The 20742-nt window shown below is 34.5% G+C and overlaps 1 protein-coding gene across 1 annotated transcript in view; it reads left to right on the plus strand.

Moving 5' to 3' along the window:
* EYS (eyes shut homolog) overlaps positions 1–20742 on the plus strand; it is a 1724957-nt gene that overhangs the window by 1454627 nt on the left and 249588 nt on the right. The window contains exons 31-32 of the mRNA XM_059083021.1: positions 6727–6835; positions 18920–19140. Coding sequence (XP_058939004.1) covers positions 6727–6835; positions 18920–19140 — 330 coding nt within the window. The remainder of the gene's footprint in view (positions 1–6726; positions 6836–18919; positions 19141–20742) is intronic.

A 20742-nucleotide genomic window follows, 5' to 3' on the forward strand; every position in this document is an offset into this window, starting at 1 on the left:
ATTTTGAAGCAATAATAAATAGATGAAAACTTCCCTAACCTGGGAAAAGAGATAGATATCCAAGTCCAGAAAGCACAGAGAGCCCCAAACAAGATGAACCCAAAGAGGTCCACATTAAGACACAATATAATTAAAATGGCAAAAATTAAAGATAAAAAGAGAACCTTAAAAGTAACAAGAGAAAAACAACTAGTTATGTACAAAGGAACTCCCATAAAACTATCAGGTGACTTTTCAGCAAAAACTTTGCAGACCAGAAGAGAGTGGCACCATATATTCAAAGAGATGGAAAAAAGAAAAATAAAAAAAAAAGAAAGAAAAAGAAATATACAACCAAGAATATGCTACCTGACAAGGTCATCATTAAGATTTGAAGGAGAGAGAATTTTACAGGCAAGCGAAAGCTAAAAGAGTTAAGCATAATTAAACCAATCTTACAAGAAATGTTAAAAGGAGCTTATCTAAGTGGAAAGAAAAAGCAACAACTAGAGATACAAAAATGATAATAGGAAAAAACTCATTGATAAAGGCAAACATACTGTAAAGGTAGTGGAGCAACCACACATAAAGCCAGTAGGAAGGTTGAAAGACAAAAGTAGTAAAAAAAATCTGTATCCACAATAAGTAGTTAAGGAATACACAAAACAAAAAGATGTAAAATATGAAGTCAAAAGCATTAAATGTATGACTTCCCTGGTGGCGCAGTGGTTAAGAATCCACCTGTCAATGCATGGGACAAAGGTTCGAGCTTGGTCCAGGAAGATCCCACATGCTGTGGAGCAACTAAACCGGTGCACTACAACTACTGAGCCTGCACTCTACAGCCCACAAGCCACAACTGATGAGCCTGTATGTTGCAACTACTGAAACCCATGCACCTAGAGCCCATGCTTTGCAACAAGAGAAGTCACTGCAATGAGAAGCCTGTGCACTGCAATGAAGAGTAGCCCCTGCTTGCCACAACTAGAGAAAGCCCACGTGCAGCAACAAAGACCCAATGCAACCAAAAATAAATTAATTAATTAATTAATTTTTCAAAACACATTGTTTAAAAAAAAACATTAAATGTGCTGGGGGTTAAAAATCCAGGTTGTTATAATGCATTCAAACTTAAGAGATCATCAAATTTAAATAGTCACATATTATATTATATATGAAACTCATGGTAACCACAAACCCAAAACCTATATAGATACACACACACACACACAAATAGAAAGGAATGCAAACATAACACTAAAGACAGTCATCAAATCACTAAAGAGAGTAAAAAAAGTAGAAAGGAACTACAAAAACAACCTGAAAACAATTAACAAAATGGCAATTAGTACAAACCTATCAATAATTACTTTTAATGTAAATGGAATAAATGTTCCAATAAAAAGCCATAATGATTAAAGGATCAACTACATAACAGATTACATAATGACAAAGGGATCAATCCAACAAGAAGATATAACAATTGTAAATATATATGCACCCAACATAGGAGTACATAAATACATAATGCAATATTAACAAATATGGAGCAAAATTGACAGTAATACAATAATAATAGGGAACTTTAACACCCCACTTACATCAATGAACAGACAGAAAATCAATAAGGAAACACTAGCCTTAAATGACTCATTTGATCAGATTGTATTAATAGTTATATAGAGGATATACTGTCCTAAAACAGCAGAATTCATTATTTTCCATTGTACATGAAACATTCTCCAAGATGATCACATGCTAGGTCACAAAACAAGTTTCAGTAAATTTTAAAAATTCAAATCATATCAAGCACCTTTTCCAAACACAAGTCAATGAGACTAGAAATCAACTGCAAGAAGAAAAACTGCAAAAAACTGAAACATGTGGAGACTAAATCATATGCTACTAAATAACCAATGGGTCACTGAAGAAATCAAAGAATAAATTTAAAAATACCTAAAGACAAGTGAAAATTATCACACAATGATCCAAAAGTCTATGGAACACAGCAAAAGCATTTCTAAATGGGAAGTTTATAGCAATACAAGTCTACCTCAGGAAACAAGAAAAATCTTAAGTAAACAACCTAACCTTACACTTAATGGAACTAGAGAAGGAAAAACAACCCCAAGTTAGTAGAAGGAAAGAAGTCACAGAGATCAGAGCAAATTTTTTTTTTTAAAAAAGGAATCAACGAAAGTAAGACCTGGTTCTTTGAAAAGAGAAACAAAATTGATAAAACTTTAGCCAGATTCATGAAGAAAAAAAGAGAGAGGACCCAAATTAATAAAATTAGAAATGAAAAAGAATTTACAATTGACACCACAGAAATACAAAGATCATAAGAGATTACTATGAACAATTATGTGCCATTAAGATGGATTTTATTTTCAATGGGGATTAAGAGGTACAAACCTCCAATTATAGAATTAATAAGGCACAAAGATGTAAACAATATAAGGAATATATGGGTCAATATAAGGTCAATAATATTGTAATGACTTTATGTGGGGAGAGATGGTTACAAGACTTTTGATGGTGATCATTTTGTAACATGCAAATGTCAAATCACTAAGTAGTACACATGAAACTAACATAATATTGTATGCCAACCATATTTCAATTTAAAAAAACACATGTGACAGATACATATATACAGAGAGAGAGAGAAAGAGAGAGAGAGAGAGAGAGCCTGTCATCTGGAATTGTGACTTTTAGCAAACTGCCAACTCAGGAAGAAAATAGAATGCAACTGAAGTATAATGAGCAGAAGTGCACCAAACAATCTCTCTCAGTTCTGTGAATGGACCTGTGGACCATCAATATCACCATAGGCCAGAACTACTCAAATATCCAGAATCCAAAATTCTAGTTTAGGTGCTCAGAGGACCAGGTAGCATTCTCATTAGGGCAGGCAGAGTTGAGTACAGCACAAGAGCACAGGAGAAAGAAAATAGGAGTGCAGAAAAAGAGAGAAAAACAAAAATACTTTTGACTCAAAATGAGCCTAAACAGCACAATACCAAAACACATGACAACATTGAGAAAGTAAACAACCAAATCAGCAAATAGAGCATGAATCACTCTAGATAAAATTACTTTTATGGAAAGTCTGACAAAAACTTTAAAATAAGTACTTTTAGAATACTAGAGAGCACAAATGAATAACATTCATTTTAAAAAAAGAAATTACAAACACAAAACAGGCATAAATTAAACACCAAAAAATGTGGAAAAGATTCAAAATCTTGGGAATAAAAGATTATATTTATTGAAAATTAAAACTCAATATGCAGACCACTGGGGGGAAAAACTGGTGTCTATGGAGAATACAGGACAGAGAATTAAGAGAATGTTCTAAGACGTGAAAGCAAGAATTAAAAATTTAGAGGACATTTTTTTTTTTTTTTTTTTTTTTTTTTGCGGGCCTCTCACTGTTGTGGCCTCTCCCATTGCGGAGCACAGGCTCCGGACGCCCAGGCTCAGCGGCCATGGCTCACGGGCCCAGCCGCTCAGCGGCATGTGGGATCTTCCCGGACCGGGGCACGAACCCGTGTCCCCTGCATCAGCAGGCGGATTCTCAACCACTGCGCCACCAGGGAAGCCCAAGAGGACATTTTAATAGGCTTCCAATAAATGTTTAATATGGGTTCTAGAAAAACTCTATAATAAGAGATTTCAGAGAATGTCAAAAAGCAATATTTGAGGTGATTCGGGTGAAAATTTTCCAAATTTGAAGGAATACATAATTATTGAGATCAGATGTGTACTGAGTATTAAGAAGGATAAATTATGATTAATCCATCCCTAGATGCATTATCACAATTAAAGAGAAGATCTTAAAGCTGCCAAAAATAAAAGCTAAAGTAACAAAAGAACAGCTTTTAAGCTTTCTTTTTACTGACTTTACATCAGCAGTAGAATGCAACAAATAATTAGCTACTGTTTAAAGTTCTTTAAAAAAATCTAAAATTTTATACATTTTTAAACTATTATTCAAGGATGATATGACTCTGAATTTACTATCCACAAATTCTCATTACAAGAACTATTTAAGTTGTATTTAGCAAGAAGATAGATAGATAGAGATAGGTATACCTAGAAGGAAAGTATGGAATCCAGGAAAACAGAAAAATGTCAATAAAGTATTTAATTCTTGATTACTTTTTATAAAAACTGAACTTATCTTTTAAGAGGTGAAACTGAAAAATATTGTATATCCATTGTCCAAATTTTAGAAAATACAAAAGGCAAAAGAGACAAATTGAAAAATCATTCTCATTCCCAGCATGCAGAGATAGCCACAGATAATGTTAGTGAAAGTAATTCTGGTATTATCTCCATGTGTATTTTCATAAAAGTAATATATCATCTAAATTGTCTTTAAGTCTTCTATTTTATACAAATATCTTCTATGCCATTAAGTATTATTCTATAACTCCTGTTGAAAAGCTGGATAACATTCAATTATATAAAATTTATTGGTTGGTAATTAAATCCATGCTCTGTGGTTTACATTTTTACAACCTTCCCTTGGTTTTGGATATCCTGAACTTCCAGTTTGAGCAGAATCTTCTAAAAATTTTTAAATAAATCGTATTTTCCAAATCAGACTGTTTTTTTCCCAATTGTTTACCAAGCATACCTAAAGACTATAAGTCTAAAACTTAAGAATGTTAAAGATACTGAAAAAAAATATCTGTTGCATCAAATTTTAATTTTTAAAATAATTCAACCTAAGTGTTTGATTTTGATTCCATTACAAGCATTATTAGTAAAAGTAGATGAACATTTCGACTTGACTGTGTAATTTTTTCATAAAAATCTCTTTAGAGATCCCTGTCTAGCAAGCAAATAATTGCTTTAACTTTGGATTTTAATATTAGCACTGAATGATTTATGTGTACATTAAATAATGTGCTTCTCACCAACCATTTATGAGCTAAGAATGATTATCTCCCTTCTGTGGATAATCACACTTCAGGGAAGAGAGGTTAAGTGATTTGCCTAAGATCACTCAGCCAGTCAATGGATTATCTCAAAATATAATCCTTGAGTCTTTAAATCATTAGACTCAGTTGGCCTCAGCAATACTTACAAGACATAACTGATGGGCACATAGATTTTTCCTCAAATGATTTATGTGGCATAAAGTCTAGTTTGTTTATAGAGATTTTTTTTTGGGTTCTTATGACACAATTTGGTCTGTAAGCAGATATAAGGCATTATTAAAATGAACCTGATAAGAATCCACATGTGGGAAAATCTCTGGTTAAATTAGAGTATCAATTTCCAAAATAGTACATAGACAAAGCAGATAATAGAATCAGCCATTTGGTGGAAGGGTCAGGGGAAGAAAGACAGGAGGTAACAGAAAGCAGATGGAATAGAGTGACTTCTTTTGTAGAACTGCAGTTCAGGGTTAGCTTTTAACAAGTTCTGAGTTAAGTAATAATAGAGCTTATTATTTCTTAATAAGGACATGTGCATCCCTGACAGCTATTTCCCCATTTCCAGCATAAAATGTCTACATCAACTACAATGGCAAATGTGCCTCGTGTGTCCCTTTGATATAAAGTTCACGCAAATGGGACTCTAAGAGATTATTCCTAGAACTTAAGAATTTTGATCAGTGATTGATCTATGCTCGTTTGCCAGGAACTTCCTTCGTTTTAGCTCTGAAAAGTCCTGTGACCTGGAACACCTCTCAGTCCTGAGCATACTGGGGCCATTGGTCAAAATTAAAATAAAAACTAATTGTGTTCACTGTCTAAAATTTAGAAAATGCAAATAAGCAAAAATGTGCATTAAAATTATTAGTGGGAACCTGCTGTATAGCACAGGGAGCTCAGCTCAGTGTTCTGTGGTGACCTAGATGGGAGAGATGTGGGGGTGGGAGGGAGGTCCAAGAGGGAGAGATATATGTATACATAGAGCTGATTCACTTCATTGTACAGCAGAAACTAACACAACATCATAAAGCAACTATACCCCAGTTTAAAAGAATTATTCATACTTTCATCATGCAGAGATAGCCACTGAATTGTCTTTTAAAATTCTGTTTTAAAAGTATGTCAAGTACTTCCGTATGTGTAACTTTTCATTTGATTGCATCGTTCTATAAACTGATAAATTTTCAACTGTGTATTGACCATTTCTGCCACTCGTTCTACAAATTCCCTTAACCTTCTACTCTTGGTTATCTCTGAGACACAGTATTAGCTGGTATATTAGCAGCTTGCCTTCTGAGTTCTGATAACTGTATCACAGTGTAATCTCACAGCTCCTGGGTATGCAGCCATTCATTTCTTATTCCGTTTCTATCTCTCCCATAGGCCAGGGAGGGGAAATTTCTACCCAGGGAGTTTAGCATCATTTAACATCAATGTTATGTGTCCAACAGTCTCCTACATGAATGAGAACATATGTCAACCATAGTGAGCACTTAAAAGTTATCAATAACTACCCATACACAGAAAGCTCTTTTTGTTCTGTGTGGGTTTAACTTTCTGAAAGCATTTCAACTCCTGATTTAAAGACAGGAGGAGAGAAGGAAAATAAAATGCACTGTTAGAAAAGAAATATATATTTATCTATCCTAAAATGTTCAGACTTTGTTGAGACGATATTTTAGGATTACTGTGATCCAGAATGTACCTCTCTCTTTGGAGTACTTATCTATGTGCAAAGTTATCCTGTTCTTACCAATAACACATACAGTAATGGCCTCTTCCATTTTATTTCTAGCTACACAATGCCTGTTGGCAGCCCTAGGGTTGCTTGTATGATTGAAATGGCTGCAGATGGAAAACCTCCAATACGGAAAGAAGACACCAAGATACCTCATGTGTCCCAGGTAGATATGCAAATATCCAGTTTCAAACATTACTAAGTGTGCCCTCAATATTTCAAAGTGTTTAAGTTACTAAGCATTAATCATATTTCTTTAGAGAACAGATTCCTTGTGAAAAGCTCTCAACAAAACACCAGAATATTCATCTCTGATACTTTAGGTATAATTAAATATATTTAATACTGCCTGTCACTATAAAAGTTTTATTAAATTTAACAACTCTCACACTTTGCATATAATATGCTTTATTTTAACAAAACAGCTCAGGAATGGGGAAAGACTAGCAAGATACAAAACAGTGCTTAAAAACTTACATTTTTATAGTTTATGCTAGTGCTTGCATTATGCTGCTTAAAGTCCCTTCTCAGAGTTTTAGATTTACAGGAATTTTTTCTTAGAACAGTGAATGAAGCTAAATTGAAAGAAGAGAGGATGTCTGTCCCTCCAGAGACAAAGCAATTTGCTGAATTCTTTTCATTTTAATGTTGCTGTTGGCTACATGCTTCTTAGTATGACTTTACAGCAATACATTTAAGATAAAGAATTTCTGATCCATTTGATCATCATGGAGAGTTAATCTGTATAATTAGAGCTCCAAAGTGCTAATTTTGGTACACAGTAAAGTTGGCAATGTGTAGTGCCCTAATGAATTGGAAATTTCCTTTTATTTCTATTTTTTCTGGGTAGTCTCCTGTTGAGTGTATACAGGCATCCAAAAGAAGCACATAGGAATATCTAATATTTTCATAAGTATATTACATTTTCCAAATTATGACCATATATATTATCTCATCTATCTTCACAGGAACCCTCCAAAGAATGATTATCCTCTTTATAATGCTAAGGAAACTGAATGTCAGATGTCTAAAATTTCATGGTGAAAAAGAAAGAGACTTGATCCCTGACTTTCTGATTCCCAACCTTTTTTGTTCCCTTATAATATACTTTACAGCTCCTCATTTGCTGATGCAGTGATTCAAAACTGTTGAGTGGATTGTCACGATAGGTATAAAATTGGTTTCTGTGTTTTAAAAAGTAATGCTAAAGCCCAAGATGACCAAATATTTAGATTCATGACATGGAATATTCAAATGGTGGAAAATATATGAAACACTCATAGTTTTGTGAAAAATCCAAAAAAAGCAGCCAGTGTGATTTTTATCTTTATTAATTCCTTATAGTCAACCACTTTTTATATTGAGAACTCCATATTTTCTTATTAATAACATATAATATGTTATAACATAAATATTAATGAATTCTATCGTAACTCATAGACTTCAACTTGTTCAATAAATGTCATTTGTTGTTGAAAACGATAGATACGTGTGTGACAAATAAGTCTTCTCACATTTTAGGTTGACTGAATGCCCATCCTCACACAGAGACTACAGTTTATGATTTAAACTGAAAAGAATTTGGATAGTTTTAGGGTGGTAAACAGAGATGCACTTAGGCTCTCAAAAGCTTGTTTACAACACTCTGCCTCTTTATGTTCATCCCAACTCAAGTGCTCTGAAGTCTGAGGGGATCACTTCCACCTTCGAAAACAGGTTAACCCCATAGCCCGGCACCCCCTGTGGTGAGCTTCTCACAGACTAGCCCCCAGTCCTGGACTTGTCCCCAGCAGCCTCCAGGCCAGCTCCCCATTTTTTGTGTGTGAATTATACATTTTGCTACTCCCTTTTCCTCTATTATTATGGTGAGAGGATGGTGGATATTTGTGGAATAGGATATAAGCATTGAGGATTTTGTGAGCTGAAGCCACTTAAATTTTAGTCATAGACTTTGGCCAAAACAATTATAAACAGGCTCTAGCTCTGTCTCTGCTCATTGTAATCTAGTAAGAATTTTTATATATATAAATTATCATTATGTACAGAATGGTACTTTTCAGAACATAAACCTATAACAAAGCCAGACCAAAACCAAGAGAATTAAATCTCAAAATTTTATTATAGATTGGACAAAAGAAACACACATTAACTTAGAGAGATTTTTTTGGGTAATTTTGAAAGTAAAGAATAAAAATCTCTCCTTAATACTATTACCAATAACAGTTAACACATAGAGCACTGTGTCCCAGACACAGTTCTAAGAACTTTTCATACTTTAACTCATTCAATCCATAACAAAACAAAACAAACAAACAAAAAACCTGTGAGGTAAATACTATCCTCTCCAAATAAACAGGAGTAAAGTTACGGCAAAGAGAGGTTAAGTTTCTTGCCCAAGGACACACAGCTATTCTGGGATTCATATGCAGACATTCACACTAAAGAACCCTTGCTTTTAACTAACACTATGCTGCCTCACAACCTTTGAAATGGTGTTTTCCCTTTCTCATTCTATTGCAACTGTTAACTCTTTTATGTAATTCTCACTTATTGTGTGCTATTATTTTCTTTTTTACAGTGATAAAGGACCACATACTATAAGATTTATCCTCAACAAATTTTTAAGTATGCTGTAAAATATTGTTATCTGTAGGCACATCATTGCATCTTGCATGACTGAAACGTTATACCTATAGAACAGCAACTCCGCATTTCCCTTTCCAACCAGGCGGTGGCAACCATCATTCTACTTTCTGCTTCTAAGACTGTGACTACCGTAGAGACCTCATATAAGTGGAATCACCCAGTACTTGTTCTTCTGAGACTGACTCATTTCACTCAGCATAATGTCCTCAAGGCTCTTCCACGTTGTAGCATATGATAAGATTTCCTTCTTTGATAAGGCTGAATAATATTACACTGCATGTATATACTGTGCTTGCTTTATCCATTCATCCACCGATGGACATTTAGATTGTTTACACCTCTTGGCTATTGTGAATAATGTACAATGAACATGAAAGTGCAAATGTTTCTTCAAGATCTATTTTTGATTCTTTTGGATAAACCCAGAAATGGAATTGGTAGATCATATAGTTCCACTTTTAATTTTTTGCAGAACCCTCATACTATTATCCATGGCAGCTGCACCATTTTACATTCTCTCCAACAGTGCACAAAGGTTCCAATTTCTTCACAGCCTTGTCAACACTTGTTACTTTTGTTTGTTTGTTTATAATGACCACCCTAACAAATGTGAGGTGGTATCTCATTATGATTTTGATTTGCATTTCTCTGATGAGTAGTGATATTGAGGATCTTTTCATATACCTTTTACATATACCATTTGTATGTCTTCTTTGGAGAAATGTCTGTTCAAGTCCTTCTGTTCCTAGTTTGTTGAGTCTTTTTATCATGAAACAAGGTTGAATTTTGTCAAATGGTTTTTCTTCATCTACCGAGATGATCATGTGAGTTTTATCCTTTGTTCTGTTAATGTGGTATATCACATTTATTTATTTTTGTATGTTGAAACACCCTTTCATCACAGGGATAAATTTCACTTGTTCATGGAATATGATTCTTTTACTGTGCTCTTGAATTTGGTTTGTTAGTATTTTATTTAAGATTTGCATCTATATTCATCAGGTGTATGAGCTTGTAGTTTTCTTTTTTCATAGTGTCTTTTTCTATCTTTGGTATCAGGATAATGCTGGACTTATAGAATGAGTTTGGAAGTGTTCATTCCTCTTCAGTTTTTTTAAAAGTCTGGAAAAGATCAGTATTAATTCTTCTTTAAATATTTTGCAGAATTTTTCAGTGAAGATATCTGGTATTGGGCTTTCTTTGTTGGGAGGTTTTTGATTACTGATTCATTCTCTGTATTGATCTGTTCAGGTTTTCTATTTGTGATTCAGTCTTGGTATGTTGTATATTTTCAGGAATTTATCCATTTCTCCTGGGTTATCCAACTTGTTGGTGTAGAATTGTTCATAGTCATCTCTATAATCTGTATTATTTCTGTGACATCAGTTGTAATGCTGTCTCTTTCATTTCTGATTTTATTTGAGTCTTCTCTCTTTTTCTTTAATTAGTGTAGCTAAAGGTTTGTCAATTTTGTTGATCTTTTCAGAAAAACAACTCAGTTTTGTTAATTTTTTTCTATTGTTTTTCTATTATCTTATTTATTTCTGCTCTAATCATTATATAATTTCATTCCTTTTGCTAATTTTGGACTTAGTTTGTTCTTCTTTGTCTAGTTCTATGAAGCATAAAGTTGGGTTGATTTGAGATCTTTCCTTTTAGTGAAAGTGTTTACTGCTATAAACTTCCCTCAGTACTGCTTTTTTTTACATCTCATAAGTTTTGGTACATTGTGATTTCATTTGTCTCAATATATTTTCCAAATTCTCTTTTGATTTCTTCTTTGATCCATTGGTTGTTTAAGAACACATTGTTTAATTTGCACATATTTGTGAATTTTTCATTTTTTCCTTCTGCTATTGATGTCTAGTTTTATTCCAGTGTGGGTGGAAAAAATACTTGGTATGCGTTCAATCTTCTTAAATTTGTTCAGATTTGTTTTGTGACCTAACATGTAATCTATCCTGGTTAACGTTGCAGTGTGCTTAAGGAGAATGTGTATTCTGCTGCTGACAGATGGAATGTTCTATATGTCTGTTAGGTCTGTTAGTTCTATAGTGCTGTACAAGTCCTCTGTTTTCTTATTATTTTCTATATGAATGTTCTATCTCTTATTAAAAGTGGGATATTAAAATGTCATTCTATTATTGTACTGCCCATTTCTCCCCTAGTTCTGTCAATGTTTGTTTCATATATTTGAGTGTTCTGGTGTCAGGTGCATACATATTTATAATTATGGTATCTTCCTGGTCAATTGATTCTACTATCATTATATAATGTCATACTTTGTCCCTTGTTGACTGAAGTCTATTTGTCTGATATAAGTGTAGCCACTGCTACAATGTTTTGGTTACCATTTGCATGAATATCTTTTTTAATCCTTTTGCTTTCAGGCTATGTGTGTCCTCAAATCAAAAGTGAGTCTCTTATAATAGAATATAGTTGGATCTTGTTTTTTTTTAAATCTTTTTTTATTCATTCAGCTACTTCATGTTTTTTGATGGGGAGTTTACTCCATTTATATTTAAAGTAATTACTGATAAATACTTGCTATTTCCATTTCAATCATTGTTTTCTGCCTAGCTTTTTCCCCTTTCTTTTCCTCTCTTCCTCTCTTCTTTTGTGTCTTATTGATTTTTTTTAGTAACATACTTTGATTCGTTTCTTATTTTCTTTTTTGTATCTTCTCTAGACATTTTCTTGTGGTTATCATAAGTTACCACAGAACATCTTATAGTTATAACAATCTATTTTAAGCTGTTAGCAACCTAACTTCAATTGCATACAAAAACTCTAACCTTTTACTTCTGCCTGCTCCACACTTTATGTAACTGATGTCATATAGATATAGATATAGATATAGATACAGATAATATGTGCATAATTAACACATTTTTATAGAGTGTTTTTAGACTTTTGTCTTTTAACTTCAGTACCAGAATTACAAGTGACTTATGCACCACTATGACAGCATTACATTACTATATTTGTCTATATAGCCACCTTTACCAGTGAGCTTTATATTTTCATATGCTTTCATGTTGTTGTCTAGTGTCCTTTCATTTCAACTTGAAGGACTCCCTTCAGCATTTCTTGCAAGGTAAGTCTAGTACTGATAAGCTTGCTCAGCTTTTGTTTATTTGAGAAAGTCTTTACCTCTTCTTCATTTTTAAAAGGACAGTTTTGCCAGATATGGTATTCATGTTTGGTAGCATTTTATTTTGAGCACTTTGCACATATTATCCCACTCCCTTCTGGGCTGCAAGTTTTTTAATAAGAAATACACTGAGAGTCTTATGGGGCTCCCTTGTATGTGACAGCTCACTTTTCTTTCTTCTTTCAAAATTCTGTATTTCTTTTGACTTTTGACAAATTGATTATAATGTGTCTTGGGATGGACTTCTTTGAGTTCTTTCTTGGAAGTCCTTTGGACTTGTTGATTCTGAATGTTTATTTTCTTCCCCAGATTTGGAAAGTTTTCAGCCATTATATCTTTAAATAAGCATTCTGCATCTCTCTCTCTTTCTCTCTCTCTCTCCCCACTCCCCTTTCTGGGACTCCCATAATGCATATATTAGTCCATTTGATGGTATCCCATAAGTCCCTTAGGCTTCCTTCACTTTTTTTCAATATTTTTTCCTTTTTACTCCTCTAACCAGATAACTTGAAATGACCTTTCTTTGAGTTTGCTGATTCTTTTTTCTGCTTGATCAAGTTTCCTGTTGAACCACTCTAGTGAATTTTCACTTCAGCTTTTATATATTTAGCTCCAAAATTTCTGCTTGATTCTTTATTATATTTTCTATCTCTTTATTGATATTCTCAATAAAGGATATAAAACATTTTAACTGTAAAAAAAAAAACATTTTCTTCATGTTTCATTTTCCTGAACTCATTGAGCATCTTTATGACAGTTATTTTGATATTTTTGTCAGTAATTTATATACCTCTGTTTCTTTAGGGTTGGTTTTTGGAGACATTTTGTTTCTTTGATTGGACTATGTTTTTGTTTTTCTTCTTGTGCCTTGTAACTTTGTAATGGAATCAACACATATGAAGAAACAGCCATTTCTCCCAGCCATATGAACTTGCTTTGTATAGGAAAGATCCTTCACTAATCAGCCCAGTGAGAGATTCTGGGAACCTTTCAAACCTTTTCTGTGGATGTGTCTTCTCTGGGCCTGTCTTTTAAATTCTCTATTACAGGAATTTGCCAGTTTCTTTTTACAATTGCTTATAATCTTTTGCTCCCTCTGGTGTCTGTCTGCAGTACAACAGGTTCTCTGGAGTTGCTACAAGCCACCCAGTTCTCTTTCATTCTCAGCAGCCCCAAAGTTTCTATAGAGTATGTAGGTTGTGTCAGAACTCCGAATCAGGAGTTCTCCCTCAGGAATACCCCTGAAAAGCCAGAATGCTGGAAACATATTCTATGTCTCTCTACTCTTCCACCCTGCCCCAGCCCTAGGAAGAGGCCATGTTGCATCAAGAGTAGCAGCACACTGTTCAGCTCTCTTTTGTTTTCAGTGACACCCGCAGGCAACTGGAGTGCAGTTTTCCATTGATAGTTACATGGAATTTGTTCCAGGACCCCCCACAGATACCAAAATCCATGGACTCAAGTCCCTTATATAAAATGGTGTCATACTTGTATATAACTTATGCACATCCTTTATACTTTAAATCATCTCTAGATTACTCATAATATCTAATGCAGTTTGAATGCTATGTAAATAAATAATCACTGGCATGTGACAAATTCAAGTTTTGTTCTTTGGAAGTTTCTGGAATTTTTTTCTGAATATTTTTGATCTGCAGTTTGTTGATTCTGCAAATTCAGAGCCCGTGGACACAGGGCTGACTATATGCCAGGTACTGTCAGTGCTTTAAGACAAAGGAGACAGGAAACCCATTTCTCAGGCAGCCCCCTTGAAAAGCCATTATTTTGAATGCACACTCCAGTCACAGGGAGAGGTCAGGGGTTGCTGGGTTTGCCCATTCTTTCCTACTGAGCTGGGGGTGGGGGAGGGGATGTCTATAGTGAGTGAATGTGTGCTAGTCCAAACCTTTACCTTTGTTCTCAGGGACTCCCAACCTTGCACCCTTTCCTGTCAGCACTTAGATTCAATCAATACAAAAACTAGTCTCTAGGGCAGCACCCTGAAAAGCCTGCACATTGGATATATGTTTTAGTCTTCTATTTCCCTCCCCAGAGAGAGACTCAGAGGTGGAAGTTTTCTCCCAATTATGTATCACTGAGTCTGTGGGAGAGCTATGGTGAGTGAGTGTCAAAGATTTTCCTGCCCGCCTCAACACAGCTGGTTTCACAGTCACCTGGGGTACAAGTGTCTCTTAACTGAACTTATGTATTTCTTACAAAGAGACTTGGTCTGTGTATTGTTGTTGAATCAGTGTCTCCATGGAGGAAAGAGTTTCTGGAGCTTCCTATTCTGCCATCTTGATGATCTGTATGATGCTATTTTCTGTTTAATTTCTTTATGTTTATTTCCCATGATTACATTTCATTCTCTTATAGACAAGAGTCATCCTACTCCCTTTGTATTTCTACTTCCTTATGCAACTTGCTCACAGGTAGCAATTCAATTGGTTCTTTCTTCAACAAATTGAGAAGATATTATTTTGAGAACATTCCTTATCCTAGAAAGTCTTAATAATCAAAGATTTAACTATGAAGTATGGGACTAATGAGGTTTTCACTGATATTTATTAAATTAAAAAAAAACTCTTTATGTGAGCTACTTCATATTAATCTTATAAGAAATTTAAGCACTTCATATAAACACTGCTCTGTACCCTATGCCATATATATTAAATAGAGAGAGTTGTATTAGAATTCAAGCCATATTAATATTCCTTCTTGGTTGGTATCCAGTGAGACCTCACATATGCTGAATCTGGCAAATTTCAAGGTTCTAAGGAAGTATAAAGTAGGAGGGGAGGCCTAAAAGACAAGTAGGTGACTGAAGAAGAGCAAGATTGAGTTTCATGAATCAGGTCATTTGTAACAGACTTGTATTAAACCTGCTATTTGCAAACCACTGCTGTGGATAGTGAGAGAACCCCAGGATGACCGTGTTGGACACGCTGCCCTAAAAAGGGATATAGATTAATATAGAAGAGACTATGCTCGTGCAGGTTATCATACTATGGGGGAGAGGGGTAATCTTTGAACTGTAAAGGAATGGAGAATTTAGATAAATACTGATTTAAGTAAATACTGATTCTTCCTTTTCTTCCTTTTAATCCCCTTTTCATTTAATGTCTCCAAACAGTTTTTAAGAATTTAAGACAAATCATATGTGAAAGTTATCTAAATAAAACTTTCTTCTCAAACACTACCTAATATCATTTATCCATCTTTACTGATGTTTCTGATTTTGAATTTCTCTGCATACAATTCAGATAATATTAAAAACAAAAATTTGGTAACAACACAAATAAAAGTCAGTTCATTCCAATTACAAGTATCATATTCTTGGCTAAAGATAAGTACACTTCAGGCTTCCCTGGTGGCGCAGTGGTTGAGAGTCCACCTGCCAGTGCAGGGGACATGGGTTCGTGCCCTGGTCCAGGAAGATCCCACATGCCGCGGAGCGGGTGGGCCCGTGAGCCATGACTGCTGAGCCTGCGCGTCTGGAGCCTGTGCCCTGCAACGGGAGAGGCCCGTGTATCACACACACACAAAAAAGAAAAGATAAGTACATTTCAATAGTTAATCTTAAGTAAAAAGTACATTTGCCATTACCTTCCCATTAACATAAAAGTTATTTGACTTCAGAAAGATTTGAGACTGTAAGACAAAACTATACATTGAATCAAGACATCACTACAGAAATGTATGTAGTATTCCAATATCTAAATTTAAATTAAAACAAAACAAAAAGGAGATAAAGCACCTTCTCATCTGCATCCACCACTCCCCAGCCTCCAGTTTTTAGAAATGTTTTGTCTTTTGCCTATTTTCTTATTTTACTTCTACATATTGTAAAAGAAAGACTATATTTTTCCTTTAACTCTGAGGGGAAAAAGAATGTTCATTTCTCTCCTGTCAAATGTGGAGCCTTTATCCCTCAGTCACTATTCATATTTTCATTATCTTGATGATCCCTCCTTGATTGTCCATGTCTGTTCTCTGTGGTTTTATCTTGTAAGATGATATCTTGATGTCAGACTCTATTCTCTATAGTTGGATTCACAAGGAGTTATTAGAAAAGACTTATTTAAAGACCTGTCTCCTTAAGAATGATTATGCACACAAAAGGCAGCTCTTGGATAATTGAGAGCCCAGGATGGAGGAAGTCAACCATTCTAATGGTTATCTATGTGCAGTCAATGGCAGCTGCTCTTTTAGACGTTTCAGGATTCCAACTAAGCTTAGGCTTCAGATCAGGAGAAATACAGAGCCATCTACTTCCATTATTTGGGTGTTTTTAATGATCTAATAAATCATAGACAGCTCTGTAGACTCTGCCACAGATCTGCCTACAGCTGACAGAAGAGGAAGGTATTTTTCCATTCTCTATCAGTTTTGTGCTAAAAGAGCACACTTGTCAAAGCAGTGAAAGGTTTGCTCTTCCAGGTGTGTAATCAATACACAAAAATGTCAGAGGTCTTCAGTGAGAGGAAGGCCATGGCCTTGGATTCGCTGAGTCTGTAAGTTCATGATGGATTCCAGATTCCATTAGCAGTGAGTCACTTACCTTCGCTGATAAAAGAACTCTGCTAATAGGTTGCTAGAGTCATTCACCTAAATATGAGAAAAGATGTGAAAACAAACAGATGTACTCCTATCTGCATAAGGGCTCTATCAATACACTGTGAAGACTCCACCCCACTGTACTCAAAGAGAGCTATCCTCTGGATGACTGTATATCTGAATCCTATATGAAGTACTCAGAGAAAAACTGAAGGAATGCCCTTTGGAACAGAGCCCAAGTTACTAAAATAAGAACAAGAGCTCCAATAATAGTTAGTTTGATCTATTATGGGTTGTGGAGATGCTTTGGTGTTCCTAGAATTGAACATGCTTCTGTTCTCTAAAAGCACACATACATCAAACCAGCACATATTAGTGTAAATATTAAGTGGTATTTCTGGGCACCTCCCATTCTCTCTTCCCCCTAGTGGCCTAACTTAGTTAATTGTTTCTAGTTTTTTAATTCTTACAATCACACTTTCCCATATTAATGAATCTGTAATATCAAATTAAATACTTTTCAAACATCAGCTTGGAGTGTTTTGGAGATAAGGATGTCAGAGATATAAATGCACAAATCCTGCTACATCTGTCTGTCATATGCCCAACACCCCTGAAGATCAGGGTCTCATTTACCACTCCATCCAGACTCTAATTGCAGCTCATAAAGTCCTATTGAGGGGAGTTGCACTTTACATACATCTAAATAATGAGAGTTCAATTTATATATGTTGCTGCGGGGAGGGAAAGGAGAGATCAAGTAGCAGTTACATTGTGCAAATGACTTTATCATCACTCTAGCCAATGAGTATAAGCTTTATTTTCAAATAAAGTCACATTCTGGATAAAGAAGATGCAGTACCTATATACAATGGAATATTACTCAGCCGTTTAGAAGACTGAAATAATGCCATTTGCAACAACATGTTGGATGTAGAGATTATCATACTAAGTGAAATAAGACAGAAAGAGAAAGACAAATACCATATGATATCACTTATATGTGAATCTAAATTATGACACAAATAAACTTATCTATGAAACAGAAACAGATTCACAGATGTAGAGAACAGCCTTATGGTTAAGGGGGAGAAATGGATTGGCAGTCTGGGATTGGCAGATATAAACTATTACATATGGAATAAATATACAACAAGGTCCTACTCTATAGCACAAGGAACTGTATTCAACATCCTGTGATAAAGCACAATAGAAGAAAATATGAAAAAGACTGTTCTTTTGATAGACATTAAGTTGTTAATTAATTTTTCTATTATAGTTTTTTGAACTATAAAAAAAGAATGTATATATATATATGTATAACTGAATCACTTTGTTGTACAGCAGAAATTAACACAACATTGTAAATCAACTCTATTTCAATAAAATAAATTTAAAACAAAAACAAAGTCACTTTCTGAGGTTCTGGGGATTAGGACTTATTTAACATATGATTTTAGGGGGAGAAAATTCAATCCTTAACAGTAGTTAATTAACAAGGCTTCATTTTCCTTATCCATTATTATTTGGTAATGTTCACAATAAAATGCAAACAAAATACCTTTCAATGCAAAATTAAAATGCAAAATACCTTGCATTCCAAAATACCTTTCAAAGTAATCAGTCAGCAAGGTTTGTTAATACCTCCCCTTTTTTTTACTAAAGTTGATTAGGTACTGTGAGAGGTACAAAAAAATTGAAAAATAAACACCCTTTTCTAAAGTAACTTATCCTATCACCTACTAGTGATGACAAAATTAAGCAGAAATTACAGCCTGTTTTATGTAGAAAAACACATCAATACATGTAATTACAGAACAAAACATCTAGATCTTTCCCATATAATCTGATTACACGTAATAAAAAGATTTTTTGTTGTTATTTTTCCTAAAGGTATATTTTGAAAAATTGTTCCTTGGCCATATCCCTGCAAATGTTAAGATTCCTAAGAATGCAGGCCACGTTTATGGATTCAAGGGCTGCATTCAAGAGCTTCAAGTAAACAACAAAGAATTTTTCCTCATTGATGAAGCCCTGAGTGGGAAAAACATTGAGAACTGCCACATCCCTCGGTGTGAGCATCATCTGTGCCGCAATAACGGTACCTGTGTCAGGTATGTACTAGCCTCCTGCCCTCCAGCCAAATTCTTAAAACAACAAAACCAGCAGCACTGTCATCTGGATGATAGAAAAGAAAGGTATGGAACTTCCAAGTTTTTGTGTACATCACCTAGATGATGAAGTTTGCTCAAAGAAATTTATATATTGTGGTTCCAATGTCAGAAATTCCTGAACTCTGAAAACACTAGGTAACTAGACCTGATTTGGGCAATTTTAAATGGATCTAAGTGTAATTTTACCAAGGTGCTCTGCTCTTTGAAAACATGAATGAGAGATTGTTCATTGATAATGGTTTTGATGCATTAATTTTATTGTTTGTTTTTGCTTCATCTTACAAATAAATATACTTAGGTCTCTAAGATTAGAGATGGAGAAAGAATACCTATATCCATTTCTTCTTCGTATTGGCAATTTTTACTTCAAGGAGGAAATATCTTACATAGACTTTTTTCCACCTGGAAGTAAAGATTCATGATGCTTATAAGCTTAAGGAGAACTTAATTAAAATTACTTTCTGTTCCACTAACATGTCTTAAGTGAATTGACTCTGAGGGAGTCTCATTTGGGCAGTGTAGAAAATATTTTCCAATTTCTTCAATCCTCTGAGAAATCTTTATTTCAGGGCTACAAATAATGACTGAGTGGAAGCTGAAACATGTACAGATTACAATAATTCAAGTCAAGGAGAAATTGACCAAATCTCACAGGAACTATCTTAATTAATTCATGTCAGTGTTTCTAAAGGACAAGTTATCAAGTAGTTAATGACACTATAAACGTAAACATCTATGTGCATAGTGTGAGAAAGAGAAAAATTCTATCAAAAAAGTAGGATAGGAAATGGTAGGCAGAGATGGGCTCTGAAAGTAATCACTCAAATAGAAAAAGAAAATAGACAGATGGAGAGAACAAAATTGCAAGACAAGACAGAGGAATGGACAGATATGATAAAGTCAGGGTGATATATTTACCAGACAATCACAAACTGACCATAATAAACTTGAAGAAAACACATAGTGAGAAAGGAAGGTATCAGCTCTTAGAGTGTCTAAAACCTTTACTTCTGATTAACTGTGTCTAAGTCTGTGACTTAATTTACACATTTGTAAAATAACAACCTATCTCACATAGGTAAAGTATAACAGATAAAGTTTTAAAGGATTTTAAAAGAATGAATTTTACTTGGCTATGGTCACTTGTCTGAAGGAAACAAAATCAAGCCTTTACTTAGTAAGTATTCTGTTTTATAAGGAACCCATTAATAGCGATTATTTTTTTAATTGTAATAATGCAAAAATTATCCAGCAGGACATACTTCAGAACTCTGCAGAAAAAAACAAAAATGCATTTTTGCCTAATTAAGTGAAATAGAAACAGGATAATATCTTCTCTTCTTGACTTTCTGATGACTGAAACATGTGACTTGCCTTTGATCGATAGAATAACCAATAAAATAGGGAGATGAGATGTCACTTCCATGATTATGTCACACAGGATTGTGAGCAAGGAGATTCTGTCTCTTGCCAGCTTTGATAAAGTGTGAAGCAATTTGGGGAAGGTCCATGTGACAAGGCAGTAAGGGCAGCAGCAACCAG

The sequence above is a fragment of the Kogia breviceps genome, chromosome 13 (genome assembly GCF_026419965.1).
Source record: "Kogia breviceps isolate mKogBre1 chromosome 13, mKogBre1 haplotype 1, whole genome shotgun sequence".
Classification (NCBI taxonomy): Eukaryota; Metazoa; Chordata; class Mammalia; order Artiodactyla; family Physeteridae; genus Kogia; species Kogia breviceps.